General features: G+C 54.9%; 1 protein-coding gene across 1 annotated transcript in view; it reads left to right on the top strand.

Annotated features, from left to right (window-relative positions):
- The window catches only part of BCR (BCR activator of RhoGEF and GTPase), a 122114-nt gene that overhangs the window by 76184 nt on the left and 20490 nt on the right, over positions 1–25440 (top strand). The window contains exons 5-15 of the mRNA XM_032311477.1: positions 337–444; positions 3809–3869; positions 5105–5157; positions 7299–7439; positions 17539–17660; positions 18699–18867; positions 19452–19571; positions 20531–20606; positions 22002–22106; positions 22699–22773; positions 25117–25214. Of these exons, the coding sequence (XP_032167368.1) occupies positions 337–444; positions 3809–3869; positions 5105–5157; positions 7299–7439; positions 17539–17660; positions 18699–18867; positions 19452–19571; positions 20531–20606; positions 22002–22106; positions 22699–22773; positions 25117–25214 (1128 nt within the window). The remainder of the gene's footprint in view (positions 1–336; positions 445–3808; positions 3870–5104; positions 5158–7298; positions 7440–17538; positions 17661–18698; positions 18868–19451; positions 19572–20530; positions 20607–22001; positions 22107–22698; positions 22774–25116; positions 25215–25440) is intronic.

Genomic DNA, 25440 nt, shown 5'->3' with positions numbered 1-25440 from the left:
CTTGCATTTTAGACGGTGCATTTTACACGGTGCTGGTGGCACCGTGTAAATGAGTAGAGTGGGAGGAATCAGCAGCTGTGGAAGGGAACCGTTACCTGCTCGGGGCTGTGAGTCACTTCTCAACGTGTCACTTGGAAGGGGGAACATGCTCAGTGCGTGGGGAGGGGAAGCAGGTGGGAGGCGACAGCAAGGAAGAGGTGAGGTGACTGCCGCTCTGTGCTGTCTGCTGTCCCTGGGCTTTCTCCAGAGCTGTGCACAGAAGCCCATTTCTCAGAAAGATGAGAAGCAGTGGCACCTGCCCTGCACCTGTCCCACACTGTTCCTTCTTCCCTGCAGGCCAGCCAGCTGGGTGTGTACCGAGCCTTTGTAGACAACTACGGAGTTGCCATGGAAACGGCTGAGAAGTGCTGTCAGGCCAACGCTCAGTTTGCAGAAATCTCTGAGGTACTCGTGACACTGTTCAGACAGGTGCACCCCTCCACCTCCCCCGGGTGGGACGTGGGCCGGTCGTTGGTACATCATGACCCGCGAGAACAAGGCACATCAGACCAAGTTCTGACTATAAATCTCTGCTCTGTTTCCAGAGGCTTCTGGGTTATCTCTGTCAGCCCTGTGCATGGGGGACACAGGAGGAGCAGCCCCACAAGAGCCCTGCGTCCCCCAGGGCCAGGGCCCAATTCTGGGGCTCTGCCAAGTGCCCCAGACACACACTCTCTTGTGCCATCTGTGTGCAGTAATGAGTGTCCATAGTTTTGTCTCGTTAGCAGAGGTCTGGATGTGAGGGTCCTGGGCTGACGAGGCACCTGGTCACTAGAAAGCAGCCTGGGAGCTGTGCTGTGCTCTGTTCCTCTGGGGGAACATCGCTTGCCGGGGAGACTGAGCAACTAATAAGGGGTATGGGACTGAAGAAAGCTCCAGGCTGGAGCTCCACAAGCACTGAAACCTTGAGCCCTGGAGTGTTAGCATGAGGGGCCTCTAGAGAGCACTTCGGATACAGAGAGGACAAGCAGGCCACCCCTGGACTAGAACCTGCCGCACAGGCCTCTCCAGGCTCTGGGGGTGGTTTTCCACATCCTGTGTCTGCCCTGTGCAGTTGGGTGACATTTTCCTCTTTCTGGGCCTGTCGTTACTTGTGATGGCTCCAGCTCCTCCGAGCTCTGACTTGCCTTCCCTCAGCTAAGCAAGGATTCTGGGCAGAAACAGTCTATGAGAGAAATTAGCATAAGAAAGATAACTGGAAACTAGAAATAGATACCGAGTGGGGTCTCCCTTGCTGAGAGACAGTCATACCCTGACTGTCATACCTGGCTTTGTTCTGGGGGCTTTGTGCTATTTTGTAATTTGTCGTGAGGGGGGTATTGTGGGTGCTGATTATCTTTCATGGTGGCAGTGGGTGCCATGCTGCTCCTCCAGAGCCTGTGGGGACAGGCACTCCCTGCCTGGTGCTGCTGGTAACGGGCTACATGCACCCAGGGTTCTATCTAGGCTGCCTCCAGACATCCCTCCCTCTCTGCTCTGCTTTGCCTAGAGCATTGAGGCCATACCTTTCTTGAGCTCATTCACTTAGCAAGCCCACCACCCCTAACAGCTGGGGTGTTGGTGCAGAATCCAGAGTGACCTTGGCAAATTAGAGACCTAATCCTTTAAGAACAGGCTATAATTAAAGGGGGCCAAGTTCAAGTCCACCCAGACAGGTTCCTATAGAGGAAGGAGGAAGCAATGGTGAGACACCACCCAGGCGTCACGTGGTCCCATGGGACTCTGAGCTGAGGCAGGGGTGCTGGGAGAGAGACAGCTTTCCCTGACCCCTCATGAAGCTTGTACCTTGGAGGTGGCATCCACTTGGGTTCTCCACCGTGTTTTTGAAGGAGACCCAGAGACACAGAGCAAAACTAAACCAAAGGAAACAAGCAGCAGGCCATGAGAGGTTGCACTCCAGGGATGGGAGCTCAGATGTGGGGACTGGATGGTCACCTCTAGGAAGGGGAGCAGTGGAGCGGTGACCCTTCATCTGCTCCTGGTCCTGAAAATGAGCCAGAGCAGCATCCACTTAGACTAGAGTTGCCCAAGCTGGGATTTCATGGAATGCCAGCTCCCACACGAGACATACTGAGAGTTCTGGCAAAAGGGCCTCTGGGTCAAGTTAAGTTTGAGAACTGTGGGATTAAGCCAGATGTGTAAGTCTCCTTGAAGCAGGACTCCTGGACCTACCTCTGCACAGTGTGCGTGGTGCGGCCCAGGGGCACGTGGTGTGAGGGCTCCTCCAGGCTCACGGAAGCATGGACCCTGAGTTTTGCAGGGGCTTGTGTTCTGCTCTCACACCCCCTCACACACACCCCCGCACCCCTTGGGAACTGCTGAGGCAGACGTACAGAAGAATAATCACGGTGAGGACCGTTCAACTCTCAAGAGAGGCACCAAAGTGCATTGTGGAGTTTGGCCCCAGTGAGCTGTAAATACCATCGTTTTTAGTCATGAGACATTGACTATATAGCACGAGAGGTTGGGAAAGCCATCTCTGAGCCCCTTCCTGTCCCCATGCTGGTTTTCGTTTTTGTTCAGCAGCCTGGTAGTGGGATTAACCATAGCTTCTTCCTGGAGGTGATTCCAGGTACACAGGGATCATACATCCTCGTTGCTCTGGGTATGTTGGACCCAATCGATGATGCCTTTGATGCAGTTGTGGGGAACATGACCTACCTACCAAAAAGCTCTGCTCTCATCCTGGGGATCATAGCGCCTGTTCGTTAGAAACTACAGGCCTGCCTTGCTTTATTGCACTTTGCAGATACTGCATTTTTTACAGACTGAAGGTTTGCAGCAACCGTGTGTTGAACAAGTCTCTCGGTACCATTTTTCCAACAGCATTTGCTCGCTGTGTCACATTTTGGTAATTCTTGCAACATTTCAAACTTTTCCATTGTTATTCTATTTCTGGTGATATGACTTCCTGAGAGCTCAGATGATAGCATTCTTTAGCAATAAAGTATTTTTTAATTAAGGTAGGTACATTGTTTTCAGACCTAGTGCTCTTGAACACTTAATAGACTGTAGTATATTGTAAGGATAATTTTTCTAGGCCCTAGGGAAAAAAAAAAAATTCACTGGTCTTGCTCTATTGCAATACTCCCTTCTTTGTGGTGATCCAGAAGCAAACCTACGAGATCTCCAAGGTATGCCTGTACATTTGGGAAGTCAGGAGAGGGTGGGAGGAGGGGGAATCCAGCGTGGGTCTCAGTGGTGAGGGGGCCTGCCCTGGCCATTTCCAGAGGTGAGTGCTTTTCTAGCCCTCCAGCCTGTTGCACACTGTTTAACTTCTCTGAGAAAGCGATTCCGTGCGTTAAGGAAGGACAGTGTGGTTTGCCTTGTTTTTATAGGCTTCTGTATGTCCAAGGCTCTCGACCAGGGGTGATTTTGTCCTCTTCAGACGACTGAGTAATGCCTGGGGATTTTTGATTGTCACAACAGGAGGGGGCATGCTGCTGCTATAGGTGGGGGCCAGGGCTTCTGCCCCGTGTCCTGTGATGTCTAGGACCCACCCCCACAGTAAGCAAATCCAGATCTCTGGCCCTGAATGTCAGCAATCCCAGGTGAACCATGGTGCCCAGGGCAGGCCTTTTGTTCCACCCACCCTGTATTTCATGCTTTGGTCCAGGACATACACACATCCCCAACACTTGCCTCCCCTAAGGTTTTGTGCAGTGAAGGAAGGGTGAGTTTTCTGCAGAAGGTTGCTGGCCACTGGACTTGCTGCCACTTCAGTGCTACCTCAGTTGTCCCATGTAAAAATGTGCTTTTCTCTTTGCAGAACCTGAGAGCCAGAAGCAACAAGGATGCCAAGGACCAGACGACCAAGAACTCTTTGGAAAGTGAGTTCTCTGGGCTGAGGCCTCTTCATGCTGCCCGTGGGGGCAGCTGCCATGAGCCGATGGGGCATTTGCTAGAAAAGCAAACAGGGCACCCTGTTGGGTCACCCTCCAGCGACTTTGCTGTTCCAGACTTCTAATAGAGCGGAGACAGGGGTAAAGCAGCACTGGGTGTGCTGAGTGGTGAAGGACACGGTCAGGTAGCAACCAGGAAGGACGGTAGGAGTTTGCAGACACCCATAAACCAGGCACTGCTGGGCATTTAAAATGTCATCATGTTGTCCCCAACGGCCCTGTAAGGAGGATTTTATGTTCCCATTTTTCAAGTGACAGGACAGATATAGAATGAAAGGAACTGAGCTGGAACCACAGGTCCTACATGGCCAAGCAGGGGGAAAGCCAGAGCTGTCAGGCTCCCCTAGGCCCGTGTGTCCAACCTCTTCACTCTGGGCAGAAAGCAGCCTCAGCACTGATAGGTCACTTCTTGGTTGCAGTTGTTAGGATAGCATGAAGAATTGCACTTCCAGAAAACAGCAGACCTGGCTCTGCCAAGCAGAGCTTCACCGTGCTCTGAGTCTCAGCTTCTCATCTGTAAAATGGGGCTAACGACGCATGTCTTACGGTAGTGGTGGGAGTCACGTGAGGAAATGCACCTGACATATGTCAGGACACACGTGCGCATCTGCGCCCGTCATGGGCTGGGCTCGCCATCCTGATGGAGAAGTGGGGGCTGCCAAGGCTGGCCAGGGCTCCTGTGCTGCTGGAGGCCAGGTGTCTGAAAACACTTACAAAGCCAAGAACTGTGTCGGCACCGGAGTAAGTTTCCACTGTCCTCAAAGTCGGGGCTCCAAACTGCGCAGGAATGGGCATTGCAAGTGACATGCTGGTCTGCTCCCAGGAGACCCTCCGAGCTGGAGAGCCGGTCTCCTGCCATGATTGGGACCCTCATCAGCCCATGTGCACCAGGTGCTCGTGGGTTCCCCAGCTCCAAGGGGAGGGACATCAGCTTGGGTTCTGACCAGTAGCGCTGCACTCAGCCTTTAACGTCACAGACCGAAAGCTCAAAGCCATGGGCTCAGTCTTCTAGGTGCTCTGAGTTGGCGCTTGTCTCTGGGTATGGATTGGTTCCCAGGGCTGCTCTCTCTGCCCAAGCCCTTCCCACAAGTACAGGCAGGCGGGTGGTCCGGGGCTGCTTTCTCTGTGCGTGGCCACCTCTCACCCTGCCCATCTCTCTGCAGCCCTGCTCTACAAGCCTGTGGACCGGGTGACCCGCAGCACGCTGGTCCTGCATGTGAGTCCCCCACCTGGAACCATCTCAACCCTGGGGTTCTTGGCTTCTGATGTTCATCAGTGTTGCCCACCCCTTACCCCTGTTCCTGCCACACACCTTTATTGATGATGTTAGAAATGAGAGGCTCACAGGGGGGTGAGGGGGGACAAAGCAGGTTCGCAGGGGGGCCTGGGTGCTCTTGAAGAGGAGGTGCCAGGTGGGAGCATCCTGTCCCAAGTAAGAAGGGCCTCCAAGGTAGGCGGGGTCGAGGCACTGAGAGTAGATGCCTTGCAGGGCCCCAAGGATGACCGCTGCCTCCCAGCCTGGGGAGAGGGAGCGTGGGGAGGGCCCGCCTCACTGGGGCTGCTCCTGAAGGCAGCAGGGAAGATGAAAATGGCCCCTAGTCCTACTGCCCAGATGACCCTCTTCACTTATATTTAAAGCAAATTGTACATGCATTTTTTTAAAAGATTTTATTTATTTGACAGAGATCACAAGTAGGCCGGTGGGGAGGGGTGTGACAGGAAGCAGGCTCCCTGCCGAGCAGAGAACCCGATGCGGAGCTCGATCCCAGGACCCTGGGATCATGACCTGAGCCAAAGGCAGAGGCTTAACCCACTGAGCCACCCAGGCGCCCAGCTTTTTTTTTTTTTTTTTTTTTTTTTGGATTTACAACCAAGGGACCTAAGTACATGAGGTTTCCATTTCCTTTCCTGCTTCGTCCCCACCACCATGGGAATTCTTTCATGCACATACCGACATATGGGAACATCTTTTTTGATTACATAGAAGACATCCTGCTATATGTATCATTCCACACTTCGCTTTTTTTTGATACGATGTGGTGGAGATTGTCCCACTTCAGCCCAAACAGCTCTGCCCCATAGAATTTAAGCGGTGTAGTATTCTGTTGAGTGCACTTTTTTTTTTTTTTTCTTTTTTAATTTGACAGGCAGAGATCACAAGCAGGCAGAGAGGCAGTGGTGGGGAAGCAGACTCCCCGCTGAACAGAGAGCCCGATGCAGGGCTCCATCCCAGGACCCTGAAATCATGACCTGAGCCGAAGGCAGAGGCTTAACCCACTGAGCCACCCAGGGTGCACATTTCTTAAATCTTTTTTTTTTTTAAGATTTTATTTAAGATATTGCTTAAGAGACAGTAAGAGAGGGAACACAAGCAGGATGAGGGAGGGAGAAGCAGGCTTCCCGCCAAGCAAGGAGCCTGATGTGGATCTTTATTCCAGGACCCCGGGATCATGACCTGAGCCAAAGGCAGATGCTTAATGACAGCCTCCCAGGCGCCCCTTAAGAGCACATTTCATAATTCCTCACTATCTTCTGATAAAGAGGGAGATGAGAGGCATGGTGTAGAAGGCTCTGGCTGGAGGCCTGTTGAACAGAGCCTCCGAGACCTTTATCTGTCCCCTTTCCAAGCGTCCTGACAGGGAGAAGCCAGAACCACTCAGAGGTGGCATGGGGGTTCTGGGACCATGAGCACCAGAGCTTTCCTCCAGGCTTATTTCATCTCAGCAGAGGAGATCTGAAAGCTAAGGGGAGTTGGTTTTTCTGAACCAAGGAGCTGTTGACCTTCTACATGAATTACTTGCATTCCTAGTGGAGAAGGAGTCAACGTTTCCATCTGTATTCTAAAGAGGTTTAGACTCTTCTCTAAAGCAGGAGGAGCAGGGAAGGCCAGGTGCTTTCTCCTGAGCTGGCACAGACCAGAGGTCCTGGACAAGGCCAATTCTGCCCCCTAGAGGACATGCAGCAATGTCGGAGACTGTTTCTCATCCCAACTGCCAAGGAGGAGCGCCAGCATCTAGTGGGTAGAGGCTGGGGTTGGGGAGGGCTGATGTCCTACAGTGTACAGGACAGCCCCCACCACAAGGAATGGTCCAGCCCAGAATGTCATGGGCCTAGGTGGACAGGGTCAACCCCAAGAGCAGGAGCCCCTGTTGGCAGCTTGCATACAGCATGGACTTGTGGGAACACCGTCTAGGTTTAGGACCTGCTTATGGGATGGTGCTTGGCAGGCACTGCCCGCCTAGCCCTGGCCCGTCGGAGAGCTGTCCTGGGTTTGCCTGGCCTGTGTCTGCAGTTTGCACACCATGGTGGGTGCCAGGGCTGGGCTCCCTCTGACCTGAGTCTCCTCACCTGACACAGGACTTGCTGAAGCACACGCCCTCCAGCCACCCCGACCACCCTCTGCTGCAGGATGCCCTCCGTATCTCACAGAACTTCCTGTCCAGCATCAACGAGGAGATCACGCCCCGGCGGCAGTCCATGACCGTGAAGAAGGGAGAGGTAAGCCAACCCGGGGACAGTCAGGGTGCGCCAGCCTCCCCACTGGCCAAGGGGACGTTGGAGCCCTCTCTGGTCCTTAGGAGACTGTGCCTCCTGTTCAGCCTAACACAGGAAACATGATACCTTTTAGGGTGTTGACCCTAAAACCCAGTCCCCAAAGCAGGGTGTCCAGGTGGAGTTGCCAGGCTATTCGCCTCAACTGGCCACCTCTTTTCCCAGTGTGGTAGGTCATGTCCAGGACATGCCTTCTTTTCCCTACACCCTTGTCAGCTCGGGGTCCCCAGCTGAGGAGACTGGTGAGAGAGATCGCTTTGTCTGGAGAGATCTAGTTCCTCCTGAGTGTTCTCTCCGTGAAAAACAGTTCGAGGTTTCACCTCCTATCTGAAGGTGGAACATTCCTATGAAATCTCTTGTAAGCTGAAATGCTATAAAATGAAGAGGCTCTCACCATTGGTGAAGCGAAAATCTTCTTCAGGTCTATTTTGGTTACTGAAAACTCATGTTTTCAGGACTCATGTAGGTCTTTGGTAAAGGCAAACTTTTGAATAGTGTGGGAAACCCGTATGACCAGATTTAAGGATTTAAAAAGGAGGAGGAGCGGGAGGTACAAGCAGTTTGTGGGCTTGTTTGTCTTCAGCTAGGAGGATTCTCTCCTTCCTCCCTCTCTCACCGAGAGCCACCCCAGGAGGGGCCCAGTGAGGCGTGGGCAGGTGCCATCCCTGGCAGGCAGCACTTAGTGAGAGAGCAGAGCTGCGTAAATCAGGGAGGATGGCATCTAGCACAAGTGTGAGCAGCATCAAGGCAAGGGAGACTGACCCGTGGCCGCTGGGCTCTTGGCGGGGATGGGAGCTGTATGGCCCAGGCAGGACACCACCAGCAGTGAGACTGACGGTAGCTGCCCCTGAAAGCCACTTCTTCCTCTTTCTTCTGGTTCACGTGCAAGGTGCTCGGCACTGACAGCTCACCCTTCTGCAGTCAGGGTTTCTCTTCGTCCTTCACCTGGGCTAGCAGGCAGGCCCCTCAGATCTGTCCTCCCTACTCCTCTTTGAGACGTAGATAACCTGAGTGCAAGGCAGAAAGCTCGCATGGGCCCAGAGTCTCATCAGGCTTAACCAGGAGTGAGGGGCTTGGTCAGATTTCTCGTGGTGGGCCGGGGTCAAGGAGGAGGGAGGTGTACCCTCCAGTCCACCCTTCGGGCGGGTCCAGACCCTAGAGCCAGGTCAACACAGAGAACCGATGCCAACATTGGCATGAATTCACCCACCACATGGCTTGGACCATGCTTGCTTCTCTTTCCTGGATCTGTTTCCCCCTTTTACAACAGGGTGGGTACTCGGACCCGGGCACCCAAAGCTCACGACTCACGGCAACGGTGTTGCCGGCAGGCAAACAGAAGCAGTCTCTGAGCTCGTGGAAGGCAGGAGTGGGTCCCCAGCACCTCCCAGGGTCTCCACACCCAGTTGTCTGATAACTAGAACCTGGGGGTGGTGGGGTTCAGCTCTCCTTTCCTAGAGCAACAGCAGCACCCTGGCCCTGGGTCAGCCCCACTCCAGCTCAGGGACTCCGGAGGAGTGCAAAGCTTTGGCCCCCGTAACCGGATGTGGGATTTGCTTCTGTCCAGACTCCTTTTGGGTTTGTGCCCAGCTCACCCTTCCCTCCTAGGACACCTCTTTCTCCTCTGCCGACTATTCTGAGAGCGATGTCCTCCTGGGAAGCAAATACATGAGTCTTTTCCCTCTCAGGTTTTCATAGAGGGCTGAGTCTGCCCTCAGCACCCGCCTCCTGCTGTTCAGGATCCCTGGAGAGAAATACCTTTTTGCTCCTCGCCTCAGTGAAGGTGGCTGCCCTAGGGAATTGAGGAAAATCAAATGTTACCTGGGAGGCGGCAGCCCAGCCCTTGTCCCGCATCTGTTACCATAGGCTTCATTCCATGCTGACCCATCATTATGGTCCCAGGGTGATCCTGGGAAGGTGACCCAGGAAGTCTGTTGGGGCTAGCCAGTTCATGAAGAGAAGGGCTTTTATCTCCACCCACCTCTCCCCTACCGGATCTGGCCCTGTTGGCCTCAGTGATACTTGCTTGGTGAGAGGGATCACTCGGGTACCTCAACTAAACAAGGAGAGGGAAGCTAATCCCTTCCGAGAGGTTGTCAGTCTGACTCGCATGTACCTTCTCTCCGTCCCAAGCATGGTAAGGGGGGTGGTGCCCAGCCCAGTATGACAGATAGGTGCCCACGCTCATGCTCCCCACCCCCACCATCACAGGCACAGACATCACTAATCGATCAGCCTGTGGACATACTTCAGGGTGCCCAACCCAGTTTACAATCCCCAGTGTGGTAGAAAGGGTGCTAGAAGGGCGGTCCCCCAACCTGATTCAGCTCTGCCCACCACTTACCAGTGGTTTTAATTTGGGAAGCCCTTATTTCTTTGCCAAGTGTCTACAATCTAAGGACAGTGTCTCAGGATCTGCAGCACTCCAGGGGGCCGTTGTGAGACAGAAAGGGTCTCATGATCTCTGAGGGGGTATCTAAGAGCAGGGGTGATGATTTCCCCACATGGGCACCGTTCATGTTGGAGGTGGTAGGAAAACACCCTCTAGATCACCAGCCAGGAGAGAATCTGCAAGTCCCAGGAGGGGTGGGGAGCTACAGGCTGCTTCCTTTTAGAATTTGCAGCTGGGGAGAGTCCGAGATTTGGAAGTACCTATTTCTTTATCCTGTCTGTGTTCTTGTCTCTAAATTTGGTATATAACATTAACTATCAAGCTTCCAAAGGGAGAGAGAAAGTCGGCTTCTGAGTTCCCCTAATGATTCTGTGAGGTTAGAGGTATTTTCCAGGTGAGGACACTATGGCTCAGAAAGGTTGAATGACTTGCCCATAGTCACACAGCCACTAAGTAGCCAAGCCAGGACACGAGGCCAGGTGTGCCATAGCACCTGTGCACCACAGGTGTGTTATGACTTTTGATAGGCCCTCCCGCACTCCCCCACACCCTTGCGAACCCACAGGACTGTCCACCCCTCCTGAATCCCTGTATAAAGAGCTACCTGGACATAGGTGGTCGTAAGGAGATGTGCCCCTTTGGTTTGCCAGAGCTTTAGGCTCTGAGTGGAGCCCCATCCTCTGCTTCTCCTGCTGGGAGCATGGTGGAGGGCAGTGGGGGTCTCTGTTTCTAGCTCTCTTGGTAGTTTTCTAGGGAGTGGAAAGGTACCTCCATTGGCCTGGATGTATAGAGATATCCCCACAGTCACTGCTGGCCCTCCCAAGAGGTGGCCTCTCTTTTCAGCTTGGGTCAGTCAGGGCACTGGAAGGCCCCTCGTGAGCCCTGAGCTGGGCCAACAGCCCCAGCCCCCCTCTGTGGCTCCTGTAATCTCATCACCCTTTATAGCCAGTCCCCACAGCTCCAGGGCTGTGCTCTTTGAAAAAGAGGGACTTTGGGCAGCATTACAGGTGCCTCCTTGACCCTGAACTGTAGCTGGCAGATGGTCTCGCCAGCCTGTCTCCTGGCCCTCGCATCCCACGGGCCGTGAGCGACAGGCATTTCCCAGGAGGACACCCTCCTCAGCCAGCCAGGAGCCGATCAGGACCAAGAGGTCCCACTGGCACATTTTTTTCCCAGGCCTGGGACCTGCAGGCTGGTGGGTGGGTGCTCCTTCATTTAGCTGAATGAACTTTAAGCTGCCAGCTGATTTCCCCATGCGGCTGCCTGCCTGTCTGTTCTTAGCACTGCACCATGTGCTGCCCGGCATCCCAGCTCAGGCTGGGAGACAAGTGGAATGATCCTTTGTGGTGTCTTATTTCCCAAGAGCCAGCCTTGTCTTGGAGCCATTTTCTACCCAGGTTCCCAGGTGCCCCAAGCAGCAGAAGGCAGGTGGGCAGGCTGAACAGGAGCCCCCAGGGAGGTGTCGCCAGTGTAGGCTGAGGCCAAGGGGTAGTGAGGCTCAGGCAGAGGAGAGGGGAGGCCTCTGGCTTAAGGATTAAAGAACTGGAAATGCCAGACCCTGTGGCAGTTTACAGGGGTGCTGCAGGAGGGGGTGGGCATGAAGGCAGCCAAAGGGTTGGGGTTCCCAGCACCGCCAGACCCCGTGTTTGGTGACCTCAGCAGTGCCATCTCTGAGCCTTAGCTTGGTCAGCTGTGGGATGGGGCTGTGTCGTCCAGTTTCAGAGGATGTCCACAATGAGGGGGCCCCAGCAGGGAAAGGCTGGTGCTTCGTGTCTAGGCCTTTTCTCAACCTTTCATAAAGTTCATAAAGTTCTCCACTTGTCTGGGCCCAGGTTCTGATTCTTCCAGGAACGTGGGCGTGTTGCTTAACTCTGAGCCTTTCCTTCGCTAAGAGTGGTGGAGTTGGAACCTGCTGCCGGGAACAGTTCGGCCAAGTGTGAGATGTTTCAGGAAGCACTCTGCATAGGGCCCAGCAGAACACCTAGCTGGTGCTCAGTGAACATTCCTACTGTGCGTCAGCAGCATGCTGCCCCGGGCTCACCCTGCCCTCTATCCAGCAGGCTCCTGTCCCTTCCAGGCAACATTGTGCTCTGACTTCATTCCCCCGATTGGTTGTCTTACGATGATGCATCTCTCCAGGGCATGGGAAACCAGAGGCTCTCTCGGGGACCAGGGAGTGGAGGTGTGCTCTGCAGAGAGGCCAAGTGGGCAGGTGCCAAGAGCCCTAGAACAGTTATAAGGGCAAGAGAGTCGGATGGGGCCCTCAGCACACACTGGGCTGCAGAGACACTTGTTACTCCACCTGATAAACCTCCAGATCCCAGTGACTTACCCTGCAGCCGGGGCTGCTCTGATGGGCAGTGTCAGCTGGGCTGCTCGCATGCAGCCAGCGACCCCCAGTTTCAGTCCTCACTCTGTGGGCATGGGAATGAGGGGGCCCAGGCTGCCAGCTTCCTCCAGGGCCACACATGCTGAATCTGGTCCATGCTTAGAGCCAAGCCAGGCACCCTCAGCCAGCAACTGATGCCACTTGCTTTGGCTACCTTCCATGTTCTCCTCTCTGCCCCCACCTGGGCCCTCCTTGGCAGCCCTTCTTGTTCTCACCTGGCCAGGCCCCACTGGCTTATTACTAAACTCCCAATTCCTATTCCTGACAAAGTTTCCTTGAACCCCCTCCATGGAATCGTGGTCTCTGGCTTCTTCGTATGTGTGCCGCAGTCTACTCCGTTGCTTGAACAAAGTGCCATCTGCTGGGGGTTCAGACAACAGGCTTTTATTTCACACAGTTCTGGGGGCTGGAGGTCTCGAGTTCTCGAGGTCAGTGTACCAGCATGCTCAGGGTCTGGTACGAGCCTATTTCCTGGCCCACAGACGGCCACCTTCTCACTGTGTGCCCCTACGGCTTTTCCTCACAATGTGCATTTGGAGAGAGCTCTGTTTTCCTCTTCTTAGAAGGGCACCAGTCCCATCATGGGCTCCCACCTTCACAGGCTCACCTAAACCTAATTGCCTGCAAAGGCCCTGCCTCCAGACACTGTCACATTGTGGGGTTAGGGCTTCAACATATGGATTTTGGGGTGGACAGAAATATCAGTCTGTAAGAGTGTACTTCTTCCAGATGCCTCCTTCCTGGGTGGGCTCTGTCTGGGGGTCGGAGGCAGTATTGCCTAGATGACAGCTGGGGGAGGCCGGCCAGACTAGGGGAAGACCCCTGAGGAAGGAGACACCCCTCTTCCGAAGATGGTGGACACATAATGTAACCTCACTGGCCTCAGTTTCCTTGTCTGTAGCAATGAGGGTGATAGTACCTCCCCCCCAGTCATCACGAAGTGTGAGAAGCCCAATGACAGGGCACCTCTCAACGCAGGGCCTGGACCTGCAAAGGTCTTGGCTTATGGGAGCCAATAGCCCCATGTGAGCACATTTAATCCTCTGAAAAATGCCACCAGGCAGGTGTTTGCATCCCATCTTATCTTTTAAGGCAGCCGAGGCTCAGAGAGATGAACTGGCTGAGCCAGTGTCATCACTGCAGAGAAGAGAGGAGGGTGGGCTGCAGACACCTCACTCCCTGGCAGCGTGAGCTTATCACTATTTCAGGGAGGCAAGTGGTGTCCCCTCTAAAAAGGTGTTCCCCACCTGGAATGTGGGGGTCGGGGGACTCCCCAAGTGGAGTGCCTTCCCCAGCACCATCACTGTTCTGCCCCATAGTGCACACAAAGACCTGCACATGAGGGGACACACTCTCCGATATAAACAGGGACAAAAATACACACCCATACCTACAGAGGGACATGGGGGGACACATAGACCCATGGACACACAGGGACATGGAAACATTTAGAATGATATATAGAAACTCAGGAACATGACACACACATGAGGACACAAACACAGAAATATATATACAAGGGACACACACATGGGGCAACACGGAGATCAGGACCCATACACTGACGGGGATACACACATACAAAGACATGCCTGCCTGCATGGGGACACACACAGAGAGACACAGAGACACATGGATTCTTTTTCACACAAACGCACTCCTGTGGCACCCCCCAAGGAGCTGGCTTTCCTGAGTCACTGTCCCATAGACCTTGAGAATGGTGCTGCCCTACCCTGGGGTCCAGCAGGTTCCAGGTCTTCTCCTACAGCTCTACCCAGGGCGGGGGCTGTTTGCTCTGCATGAGATGCTGAGGCAAAGGGACAGTCCTTTCTAGTCACCTGACTTCACACCATCTTTAGACCACAGCCCGCAGTGCCATGGGGCTGTGACCCGGTGCAGCCAAGCTGTGTGACCCTGCTATATCCCCTCAAGGGGACACAGGTGGGCCACACCAGAAGTTGGTGCTGCAGACAGGGCTAGTGAGCATTTCCAAGTGGGACGTCTCCTGGGCAGGCAGGGTCCTCCTGGCTCTACACTGGTCCCATGTGTGCTGGCAGGACTTCTCTGCAGAAGCCCAGGATCTGAGAAGAGGCCCGGGTGATGGCCACAGGGTCCAGCAGCCCCTCGAATGCCTCAGGCAAAGGGCAGAGAAGCCCCTCAAAAACTTGCTGTTGGGCCTGCACCTGCTTCATCCCTCCTTCATTTCTGTCCTCCTCTCTGATCGTCGATCCTTGGCCTCTCTCCTCCCTGAAATGGTGTCTGTGCAGATAAGGGTTTGTTGTGGTTTCTTCATGGACCTGTTTCAGCGGCAGGATCCCTCTTCAGCCTGGGGCTTTGGGCTGGACTCTGAGCAGGGCTGATCCCAGACCTAGGTCGGCTGACCTCCAGAGTCAATAGGAGGCATCTACCCAGGCAACAGGGCCCTAGGCTGTGCCTTCAGCGTGGGACTACCAGCCCTAAGAGTCAGTGCCTCAGGACTACCCCTGGGCCTGGGGAAATATGGACAGAGGCAGTGTGATGCCCGGCCCTCCCCTCTCCCCCACACTCCCCTTGCCTGCTGCCCTGCTCCCTCCCCCCAACTCTGGTCTCTCTCCTGGGGTCCAGGCTCCCTTTGTGGATTTGCCAGAGTATAGTTGGGGGCCTGTTTTCCTGGGGCTGGGAGACCCCTCCTGCCCAATTCCTGGATATTTTCTGTTTGGGCATGCCAGAAGACCCCAGGGTGGCCTGGGGTTCGGAAGCAAGACCCAGTGCTTCCTCTGGAGGGAGGGCAACTGTGACAAGACAGGGAAAACTCACAATGAAAGAGCCTTACTCTGAAGATAGCCACTGCTGTCCAGTACCGCACACTGCAAGGGTCTGGCAGGTGACCTGCACGACTCGCACCCTCTGGTCTCCCTCAGAGACCGAGCATGGCATGGAGCAGGGCTCGGACTGGGATGCTTTGGGGGCAGTGGGCTGACTAGGAAGTGTCGGGGCTCCCTTGGCTTTGGGGCTTCTCTTAGAAAGATGAGGGTTTGCATAGGCAAGAGTTTACGGGGAGGATCGTGGCGACTGTCACAGTATCCAAATAGAGTCTGCCTGTCACAGCCTCCCAAGGCTGCAGGCTGAGACCCAGGGGTCTGTGTCCTCCTCATAGTCAGCCATGTGTCCTCTCCACATGGCAGGCATGTGGGCTGCCCCTAGCACCAGGGAATACTCAGTGGTCTTGTGGAGGATGAATGCGACACTTCAGCTGATGGTGTGAGCAGCAGGACCTTGCAGGGAGAGAGGGTGGGCTGGCTGAGAGGTGGAGGAGGGTGGGCGCTGCTGGGACTCTGGTCATTTCTGATGTGCTGATGAGTCTACTTCTGAGCTGGACATTGGGGGCCCTCTGCTGGTGGTGGCCAGAAGCTCAGCCGCTTTGTAAGGAGAAAGGATCCATGTCCCGTCACAGAGAGTCCCTGGGTCCCTGCCCCCTGGGCTGGAAGACCCTCTCCTCTGTCCCTGCTGCAGAGGCATCTATCTGTTCATTCCTCTGGGACTTCTGGGTCCCAGGAGCCTTCACAGACCTGCTCCCTGATGAGGACCCAGCAGTCAGGTTTGTCCTAGGCTTTGCCCTAGGGTCTCCAGCTCCATGTGGACGTTTCTCCAGGTGCACACACTTTCCTGCTTTTCGTAGCCGCCAATGCCAGGTGAGCTGTCAGCCCATGCCAGGCGGGCAGGGGGTGAGTGACAATGAGTCATGGCCTTGGAACGCAGGCAGTCTTCCAGCGCTTCCACTTAATGCTCTTCCATTTAAATCATTCGCTCCCTGGAACCAGGGGCCAGCTGGCCATTGTGACCTGAGCTGAATGTGACAGTGACGTGTGGTTTTGCACCTGGGAGTGCTGGGGACCAGCCCAGGCTGTACTTGCTTCTGGGCAGCTCTGCTGGCTCCAGCTCTTGCAGAGAGTCTGGGAGAGTTCAGGAGGCACAGGCTCCCCAAGAAGTGTCTGAGGTTGCAAGTGGCAGGGAGCCAGGCATGAGCCTGCCAAGCACACCAGGGGCGGGGGTGGGGATGGAGATACCTCCAGCTGGGGAGATGCTATGGATATGGATCATTCCAATATATGTACCCGATCCTCCAGGCCCTTCCCTGGCCATCGCAGTGAGGAGTGGGGAGTCACCCTCTCTGGAGGGCCTTCCCAGAAGTCAGGGTGGCTGGGTTCCCGCTAAGCATCTGGTCTCTCTCCCGTGGGCTTTTGAATTCCAAGGACAGAGTCTGCTGAGCATCTCTGCTTGCTCAATCACCTGAGTCCCCTGCCTGGGACAGGTGGTAAACCTCTCCGAGGCTCCTGTTTCTCATCTGTGAGATGGGCACAAGGACCTGCTCGCAGGGTATTGTGGGGATCACATCCGATGATGAGGCCCTGTGCTCACACAGCGTACCTGGAATGTGCATGGAGAAGGGGGAGGCTCACCACATCAGCCTCTCATCCTGTCTTTGTGTCCTTGACACAGCACTGTGTTGACCCTCAAGAGGTGCCGGGCATTGAATTACCGACTTACCTTGGTGTGCCATTCAGCTACCCGCAGAGCTGTATGAGCCAGTAGGAGTGTTCTTGTCTTTCAGATGAAGCACCCGGGTGCAGAGGCACGTGGCTTGCTGGCGTGTCTAGGTCCAGTGCGTCCTGGGCAGGTCACCTTAGACTCAGGCTGCAGGTATCTGGGCATCTTATGTGGGCTTCTGCCCGTCAGGGGGCACTGACCCTAAGAAGCCCAGAGCACAGGGTCCCAGCTCTGGGCCCCCTGCTGGGCCTCCTGCTGCCCTCAGAACTAAGCCAGGCCTTCTTGGAGCACCCTGGCCCTGTCTCCTCTCCGCTCACCAGGCTGCCCCATCCATGCTCGTCTCACCGTGGGCCTGTGCTATGATGGTCCTTCTGTAAGAAGGCCCCTTGCGTGGCCAGCCTCTTACCTGTTCTGGGTCTCCAGTTGCTCCCCTGCAGAGGCAGGGACCACCCTGCTCACAGGGGTTTCCTGCCATCATTTTCTCTGCACACCACTGACATAGCTGTAATGTCCCCCTCCCCAGCCTTCAGGCCAGCGGCTGGTACCCTGTCCACTCACCCTCCTCCACAGGCTAAGTGCCCGTGAAGCTTTGCTGAACAAAGAGAAAAGCATATGTGTGTGTTCGCTGAGATGGGGGAGCACTGGAGACTGGGTCTGAAAGTGGGAGACTAAGTCAGTGAAGGCCCACCCCCCCCCCGGCCCGCTGCCCTGACTCAAGCCCCCACTGCACCCCACAGCATCGGCAGCTGCTGAAGGACAGCTTCATGGTGGAGCTGGTGGAGGGGGCCCGTAAGCTGCGCCACGTGTTCCTGTTCACTGACCTACTCCTCTGTACCAAGCTCAAGAAGCAGAGCGGGGGGTAAGTGACCACACGATGCCCGTCCTGCCAGGTGGTGAGAGGGTCTTGGGGCCGGACGTGGGGCTAGGCTCATGGGTAAAGGAAACCTATCTTTTTTCTTTTCCCATCGGGCAGTGAGCCTAAAGAGTTTGGTAACTATGTGTCCAGGCCACTTTTCTTTAGGTCACATTTCCAGCTGGCCATGATGCCAGGCTCAGGGTGAAAGGTCACCACTAACAATTTGGGGACATTCTAGGTCAGGATCAGTGACTGGTCTGTTACCTTCTACAGTGGAAAGGGAACCTACCTGATGAGGTGCTCTTGGGGGTCCGTCATGTCATGAAAAAGTGGCAGGTCAGAGAGCTGCAGAGTCTGGTGCAGGCTGGCAGGTGAGGGAGCAGGGTGGGGAGTGGGGGGCATCACTAGACCATCCCGGTACTTTGTCTCCCCAGACCTGGTGAGAGCTTCTAAATTATTCTCAGCCTAGGCTACGCACCACCCCCCAACACACCCCTCCCGGGAATCAGACCACCCAGGTTGCACCAGCTGTAAAGGAAATAAGTGATTATATTGAGAAAGACGAGAACTGGGCTCTTTCCCCCGTTTTGCCATTACCGTACTGAGTACACTTAAACCAGTCACCTCAGAAGACAGCCTCAGTTTCCCCTTCTGTCACAGCAAGGGATTACCCCCAGGAGATCTGTAGACCCTCAAACTCTACAGCTCTGGGGGTTTTCTGCAGTCCTGTCCTGTGGGTAGATGCCCCGCACTGATGTGCTCCCACATTAGGGAGCCTGTGGGCCGCCACCGTCTCAACCCAGGATGAGGTGGATCAGGCCTAAGTCATACAAGCAGAGTGCCCATTACTAGGGTTCACCGGGACTGGGTCCCCAGTGTCAGCCAGAGGCCTTATGCCAGCCTGTCACACAGATCACAAACTAGGTTTCAAGGTCTTGTAAACTATGCGAGCCTCAGACTTAGGCTTTTCTGGTTCTTGAGAGCAGTGACATTAGCGAAGGAGAAGCAGTCCATGTGTTAATGTGCCATTTCCTCCCCCAGCAAAACCCAGCAGTACGACTGCAAATGGTACATCCCACTTACGGATCTCAGCTTCCAGACGGTGGACGAGTCAGAGGCGGCTCCCAGCATCCCGCTGGTGCTGGACGAGGAGCTGGATGCCATGAAGATCAAGATATCCCAGATCAAGAATGATATTCAGAGAGAGAAGGTGAGACCAGTTGGGAAGGAGCAAGGCTAGGCCCTGCAACTGGAGCGGCAGCCAGCCCTCACACCCGGGTATCTGGTGTCTGATCCACTTCTGGCCTTGGAGACCTGCTGGGATCCCTGCGAGCCCGCCTTCAGGCTTGGAGCCATCCAGTGTGTGGGGTGGGGGAGGTGCCCGGCTGCACCGATGGAGAAAGGATCCCAGGAAAGGGGATCAGCCCCTGTAGGTGTCTAGACTGGCCCAGGCAGGCCCCTGGTTGTTTTTGGAGAGATTACAAGATTTGAGAAACAGTGAGGGTTCGCATGTAAGGTTAGCCCCGGCCAGAGCAGGCACCATGCAGTGGCCACAGATGAGGTGGGTCACCAGAAGGTTGGGCTTTGGTTCAGGGATGCCTGGCTGAGGTGCGCTAAGCAGGACGGGGGTCCTCCTCCCCGGGCCTACAGCTCCACACCCCCCATTCCTGGCCTACGGCTCCACAAACCCCTGTAGGCCGAGGAAGGCTCTGGGAGCAGTGGGGACTGGATGGGCGGGAACAGGTAGCACGGGCCCCCGGGATGGAAATGTGACCATGCGGCCTCTCCCCACAGAGGGCTAACAAGGGCAGCAAGGCCATCGAGAGGCTGAAGAAGAAGCTGTCAGAGCAGGAGTCGCTGCTCCTGCTCATGTCCCCCAGCATGGCCTTCAGGGTACACAACCGCAACGGCAAGGTGAGCGCCCGCCACGATCTCACTCAGCCAGCTGGGGCCTCCCCCTGCTAGCCCCGGCAGATGCTCCTGGCCCCCTGGCCCCCGGGTCCCATGTAGCTGGAACCTCGCTGTGCTGTGGCGGAGACCCACCGCCCAGCTGGGTGGCAGCTGTGTTCCTGGATCCTGTGTGACAGGTACAACAGCAGCCCTTTACCTCTGGAGGGCGCTCCCACACCACGAGAGGCTAGCTAGTTCAGTACCGCACACCCAGGCCCATGTGTCCCTCAGACCAGTGCTTTGGGCCAAAGCCCCCAGATTGACCTCAGCCCTTATAGCTGGGAGGTGGCGGGATCTCCAGGAAGTCTGACTAGGGCAGGGGGTTCACACGTTTGTGCAGACCCAGACCTCAGTACAGGGATTCCATCTGGGGACCTCGTGGGCCTGAGGGGGACTTTCTGTCCTGAGTCTGGCTCCTGGTGCTGTCTGGAGTCCGGGCCTCTCCCTCGCCGGGCATCTCACATGGCCATCAACAGGCAGCCTAGGGAGGCAGCTGGTGGGCTCTGTGAGAGCCTCATCTCTGGGTCACAGCTCAGGGCCTATGTGTCAGACACAGGTGGTCTGGTTTTCTGGTTCAGAAAATAAATTGGACCAGCCCTCACTTCTGCAGATCCCACCTGGTTACCTTCTCTGTGTCCCTAAGTCACAGCATGCCATGCCCTGTCCCAGGCAGTCCAGGCAGGGGGCGGGTTCCAGAGGCAGAGCTGCATGGGGCATGGGAGCTATGGCCTAAAGCCCAACTGGCAGGAAGGGTGGAAAGTGCCAGAAACACAAGCCAAGCTGTGAGCACACTCAGCCACCAGGCTCCAGCCAGCCTCTGGCACCCGGGCATGGGTGCCTTGGAGGGGAGCACTGCTGGAGCACATGTGGACAGTGATGGGGAGTGAAGGTAGGCAGGATGCATTCTCCTTCTCGCTCCCCAGAGTTACACGTTCCTGATCTCTTCTGACTATGAGCGCGCTGAGTGGAGGGAGAACATCCGAGAGCAGCAGAAAAAGTGTAAGTGGCGTCTGCAAGGAAAGACTTGGAACCTCGGGGCTGGATATTCATCTCCTCCTGTGGTTTCAAGCCTTTTCTTCCTGAGGGCTGGGCAGTGGCTCTCTTACCCAAGGGATGCTATGTGAGCTCTGGTTCAGAAAATAAATTGGACAGGAGCTCCTGTAGGGCCCTGCCCTCTATGCCCACTTTCCTAGGCCTCCCCCACATCCCCTGTATGTCACCCCCACTGCTTTCTGACCTTCCCTGTGAATTCTCCCTCTCCCCCAGTGCCTTTCCTAAATTCCCCACCTCCCTACTCTGATGCCTACCTGTCCTCTGTGGCACCCCCCTCTCCCCTGCCTGCCCTGCCCCCTGGTCTCCCTTACCCCCCAGCAGGTGCTGATGCCAAAGAGGCCCTTGGCTGGACCCGCCCAGGCAGCTACACTGTGCTAGTCCCAGTCCTTGTCCAAGGGGCCAGCACTTGATCACTCTTAGGGTAGGGTGCTCACTCTTCTCTGGGATGGTCCCTTTCCTGGGTCCTTACCTCTCTTAGCAGTTTCCACCTTCTCCTGAGCTCAGAGCTGCCCCTGGGCCTGTCTGGCAGGCTTCAGGAGTGGGAAGGCAGACCCTGCCACAAGTCCCAGGGCTGCCCCACTTGGGTCCTTCCTCTGCACCCGAACTGTGTGGTTCAGGATTCCCAAGCCATCCTTGATAAGAGGTTCCCAGGTGTGCCGTGTGTGGCACTGTTTTGAGAGTGCCTGCAGAGAGAGCCGGGCTGAGCACGGTGTCCCAGGTGGGCTGGGAGCTACACACGCCTCTGCCCTGTCCTGAGCTCCCATTCCTCCAGGCTTATTGTCCTTGCTTGTGCTGAGCCGTAACCACCCCCCACCCCCAACACACACACACACAGTGCCTGCTGCCCTGCCTGGGCTCGTGTCCCAGGTGTGCTTTTATAACCAGGGGACCCCAACCATTTGCAGCATGGCAGCGTCTATTCCCTGCTCAGCACTGCAACAGAAATCAGCCCCTTTCCTCACCTGGTGAAGATCCAGGGACCCTTGTTGACAGAGCTCAGCACAGGGCTATGCTGGGTGTCTGTGTGGAAAGATGCTCCAAGCGGCTGTCTCACAGTTGCCTTGTGGCTGTGCTTAGGTGGCAGGCCTACTCTTGTGTTTGCAAGCCTTATGCTAATTTCTCCTGCCCTCTGAGCCCAGCCTCAGCCAAGGCCACACCTTGCTTGGCCATTTACCAGCTCCTCTCTTGGGAGCAAGCAGGTCGCCCCCTCCGGGCCACCACAGCTCATCACCATGGTGAAGGTCTTGCGTGGGGACATCAGGGAACACCCTCTGGGTGTCCCCGGGGTCTGGGGAACCATGCAGGCTGGCTGGTTGATGCACCTGGTTTCTACCCTCTCAGGTTTCAAAAGCTTCTCGCTGACGTCCGTGGAGCTGCAGATGCTGACCAATTCGTGTGTCAAACTGCAGACCGTCCACAGCATTCCACTGACCATCAACAAAGAAGGTGGGCTGTCCTCCCAAGGGCTGCTGTCCCTTTCTACTGTCAGCACTGTCTTTGGGACCATAGGTTTCTCAAAGGAATGCGTGTGCTGCTAGGGTCTTGTCAGCCCCTGCCAGGAGTGGATGGGACGGGTCGGGTGGTCTGTCCCCAGCTGCTGGGTGGTCGAAGAGACACATGACTTTGTTCCTGGTCATACGACACATCTCAGATCCTCTGTGCTCTGGGTCTGGCCTTGCTCCCCTGTTCTCCCTTTGGTCATGCTGCATTTTGCGTCCACTCATCCACATACTTATGTCTACTCATTCCTGCTCACGGGCACTTGGGTTGTACACACGTCCCCTTTCCTATCCTGGGAACCTTATTACTCTTCACCTCAGTCACAGGTCTGCTGTGCTGTGAACCCAACTCAGATCCTCAGGTCCCTGAGACGGAGGCTACAGTGGATATGTTTCTGGCTCATGACATCCCCTGGCCCTGAGCTAAGCAAATGGCCGTCACATGGTGCTCCCCTCGAGGACTGGTTTTGAAGCAGAGCCTGTCACCTGCCTCCCTGTCTCAGGAACATGGATGCTCACCTCTCTGCTCTCTTGCACAGATGATGAATCTCCCGGGCTGTACGGGTTCCTGAATGTCATTGTCCACTCTGCGACTGGCTTTAAGCAGAGTTCAAGTAAGTGGTTGGTTTGGGGAGGAAGGGAGCAGGGCACTGACCTGGAGGCTGTGAGGAACCAGGGTCGTGACTCATATTATCGTCAGATGCCTTGGACCCTAAACCCTGTGAGGTCCTGTGGAGGTTGGCACGCCTAGTGGACTGTTACCAGTCTCTGGTCCCTGGTCCCTGGTCCCTGGTCCCTGGTCCCTGGTCCCTGGACCAGATGTGCAATCTGCTGAGCTGCCCCCTGCAGGTGGGTCTTGTAATTACAGGCACTGGGATCGGCTACTGGCAGGAGGCATGGCCTGGGTTCCAAGCTGTGGAAAGCTGGGCCTTGACCCAGCCAGCAGAGTAGATTTGGCTGCTGAGAGCTAAATGGATCCCCTTTTCCTCCCACCCCTCTGAGGTGGGGAGCGCCTTGCAGGTGCTCAGGCAGGGGTTGATTGCATTTCAATCTAGGACAGCACAGGCTGCATCCCTCAGCATGCCACTTCCTCGTGAGTCCTCGGGGCCCCTTGTAGGAGGATGCAGGATAGGGGCTGTGCTGCTGTGCTTTCCCACTGATGCTGCAAAGCTGAACGAGAAATCACGGATAAGCCACAGCCAAGAAGACAGAACTTACAAACCGTGTGTGTGTGTGTGTGTGTGTGTGCACATGTATAGGACTTGTGTTCAGAGTATGAGGAACTCTCAGAACCGCAGTGCAAAGGAGACAACCTCGTTTTTAAAAATGAACGAAAGATTTGAATATACTTCACCAAAGAAATATAGGTAGCTAATTAGCACGTGAAAAGGTGTTTATGGTTGTAGGGAGATGGAAATTAATACCACAGTGAGATCCCACTTCATACCCACTGGGATGGCGATAATCAAAAAGGTGCACAGTGACAAATGTCTGTGGGAGTGTGGAGAAATTGGAACCCTCAGGCCCTCCGCTGGTGGGGATGTGAAAGGGTTCAGCCTGGAACCTGGAAGACAGTTCGACGGTTTCTTAAAAAGCTAAACACATCTCTACCGTGTGACCCAGCAGCCCTGCTTTTAAGTATTTACTCTAGAGAGATGCATGCATGTTCACATAGAACACGCCATGTTCATCCACGTGACAGAGCGCCACTCAGCAGTAGAAAGGTACAGAGTACTGATAAAGGCAACCACGGGGATGAATCGGAAGAGAATTATTCCTAGCAAGACACCCGATTCAAAAGACTACATGTCATACCATTCTGCTTGTCAGAAATTTCTAGAAAATCACCATTTGGGGCGCCTGGGTGGCTCAGTGGGTTAAAGCCTCTGCCTTCAGCTCAGGTCCTGATCCCAGGGTCCTGGGATCGAGCCCCATGTCGGGCTCTCTGCTCACCAGAGAGCCTGCTTCCCTTCCTCTCTCTCTGCCTGCCTCTCTGCCTGCTTGTGATCTCTGTCTGTCAAATAAATAAATAAATAAATAATCTTTTAATAATCTTTTAGAAAATCACCATTTGGAGACAGAAAGCCTTGCAGGGGTTTCCTGGGGCTCAGGGTGGGAGGAGACTTGTCTCTCTCAAGTAAAATAAAATCTTTAAAAAAAAAAAAGAAAGAAAGAAAGAAAATGAAGGCCATTTTCCCCTGATTTTGAAAATGTCCAGGAACAAGAATTCCTGTCTCCTTCAAGGGTCTTTTCAGTTGGACTAAGAATCAGATTGACAGGAGACCAACCAACAAGAGAAAATTAATAGCATTTAAACAGGAAATCCACATGGACTTGGAAATTACGGAGCTGGTCAGGCAAAATGAGGCATATATGTCATTCTGAACTAAGGAGAAGGGCATAGGGGTCTGGGAGTTCGAAGGACAGGAATGCACATGACAGGGCAATAAGAACAGAGGTTTGGGGATGCCCAGGTGGCTCATTTTGTTAAGTATCTGTCAGGGTCCTGAGATCGAGTCCCATATCAGGTTCCCTGCTCAGCGAGGAGCCTACTCCCTCTGCATGCCAGCCTGGAAACTTGACTTGGTAAGTTTCCTACTTGTGCTCTCGCTCACTCCCCCCACACACAAATAAATAAAATCTTAACAACAACAAAAAAAGTTTTCCCTGCCATACTGATGGGTCACTCAGATAAAATTTATCTCTGCTCATAACCCTTATTTTGAGAATTCCCCCTCCACAATCTAGATTCTTCTGTATAGTTAAGGAAAGGGCAAAAGTTTCTCTTCAGCCCATAGAGGCTTAATTACCTTCCGCTCAGAGTAATCTCCATGTCACAGTGGCCTATCTTGGGGCAGCCTGCTCTTGGCCCCCTACAAAAAATAACCCCTGTTGTCATAGAAAATGCGGGTAATGTGGAAAAGTGCAGTCACCTTCCGTGTGTTGTCCTTCTGCAGATCTGTACTGCACCCTGGAGGTGGACTCCTTTGGTTATTTTGTGAATAAAGCCAAGACACGCGTTTACAGAGACACAACGGAGCCCAACTGGAATGAGGTGAGCTACTACTTCCAGATACTTCTTGAGCTCTAGCCCTGGCAGGCAGGCCAGAATCTTGTCCCTGTGGACAGTCTGAACCATCCCCCTCCCTTGCCTGGGGCTCCCTGATGGCTTCCCACCTCCCGAGGCCCTGCCACAGCCAGCATTCCACCAGCATGCCAGGAATCTCCTGGGAGGAGGGGGGCTAGTCCAAGAGATTATATCTCTGTTCCTGAGAATCCAA

This window comes from Mustela erminea, chromosome 13 (genome assembly GCF_009829155.1).
Source record: "Mustela erminea isolate mMusErm1 chromosome 13, mMusErm1.Pri, whole genome shotgun sequence".
In the NCBI taxonomy this organism is placed as follows: Eukaryota; Metazoa; Chordata; class Mammalia; order Carnivora; family Mustelidae; genus Mustela; species Mustela erminea.
The sequence above is the reverse complement of the archived record's forward strand: the minus strand, read 5'-3'. Positions and strand labels throughout refer to the sequence as shown.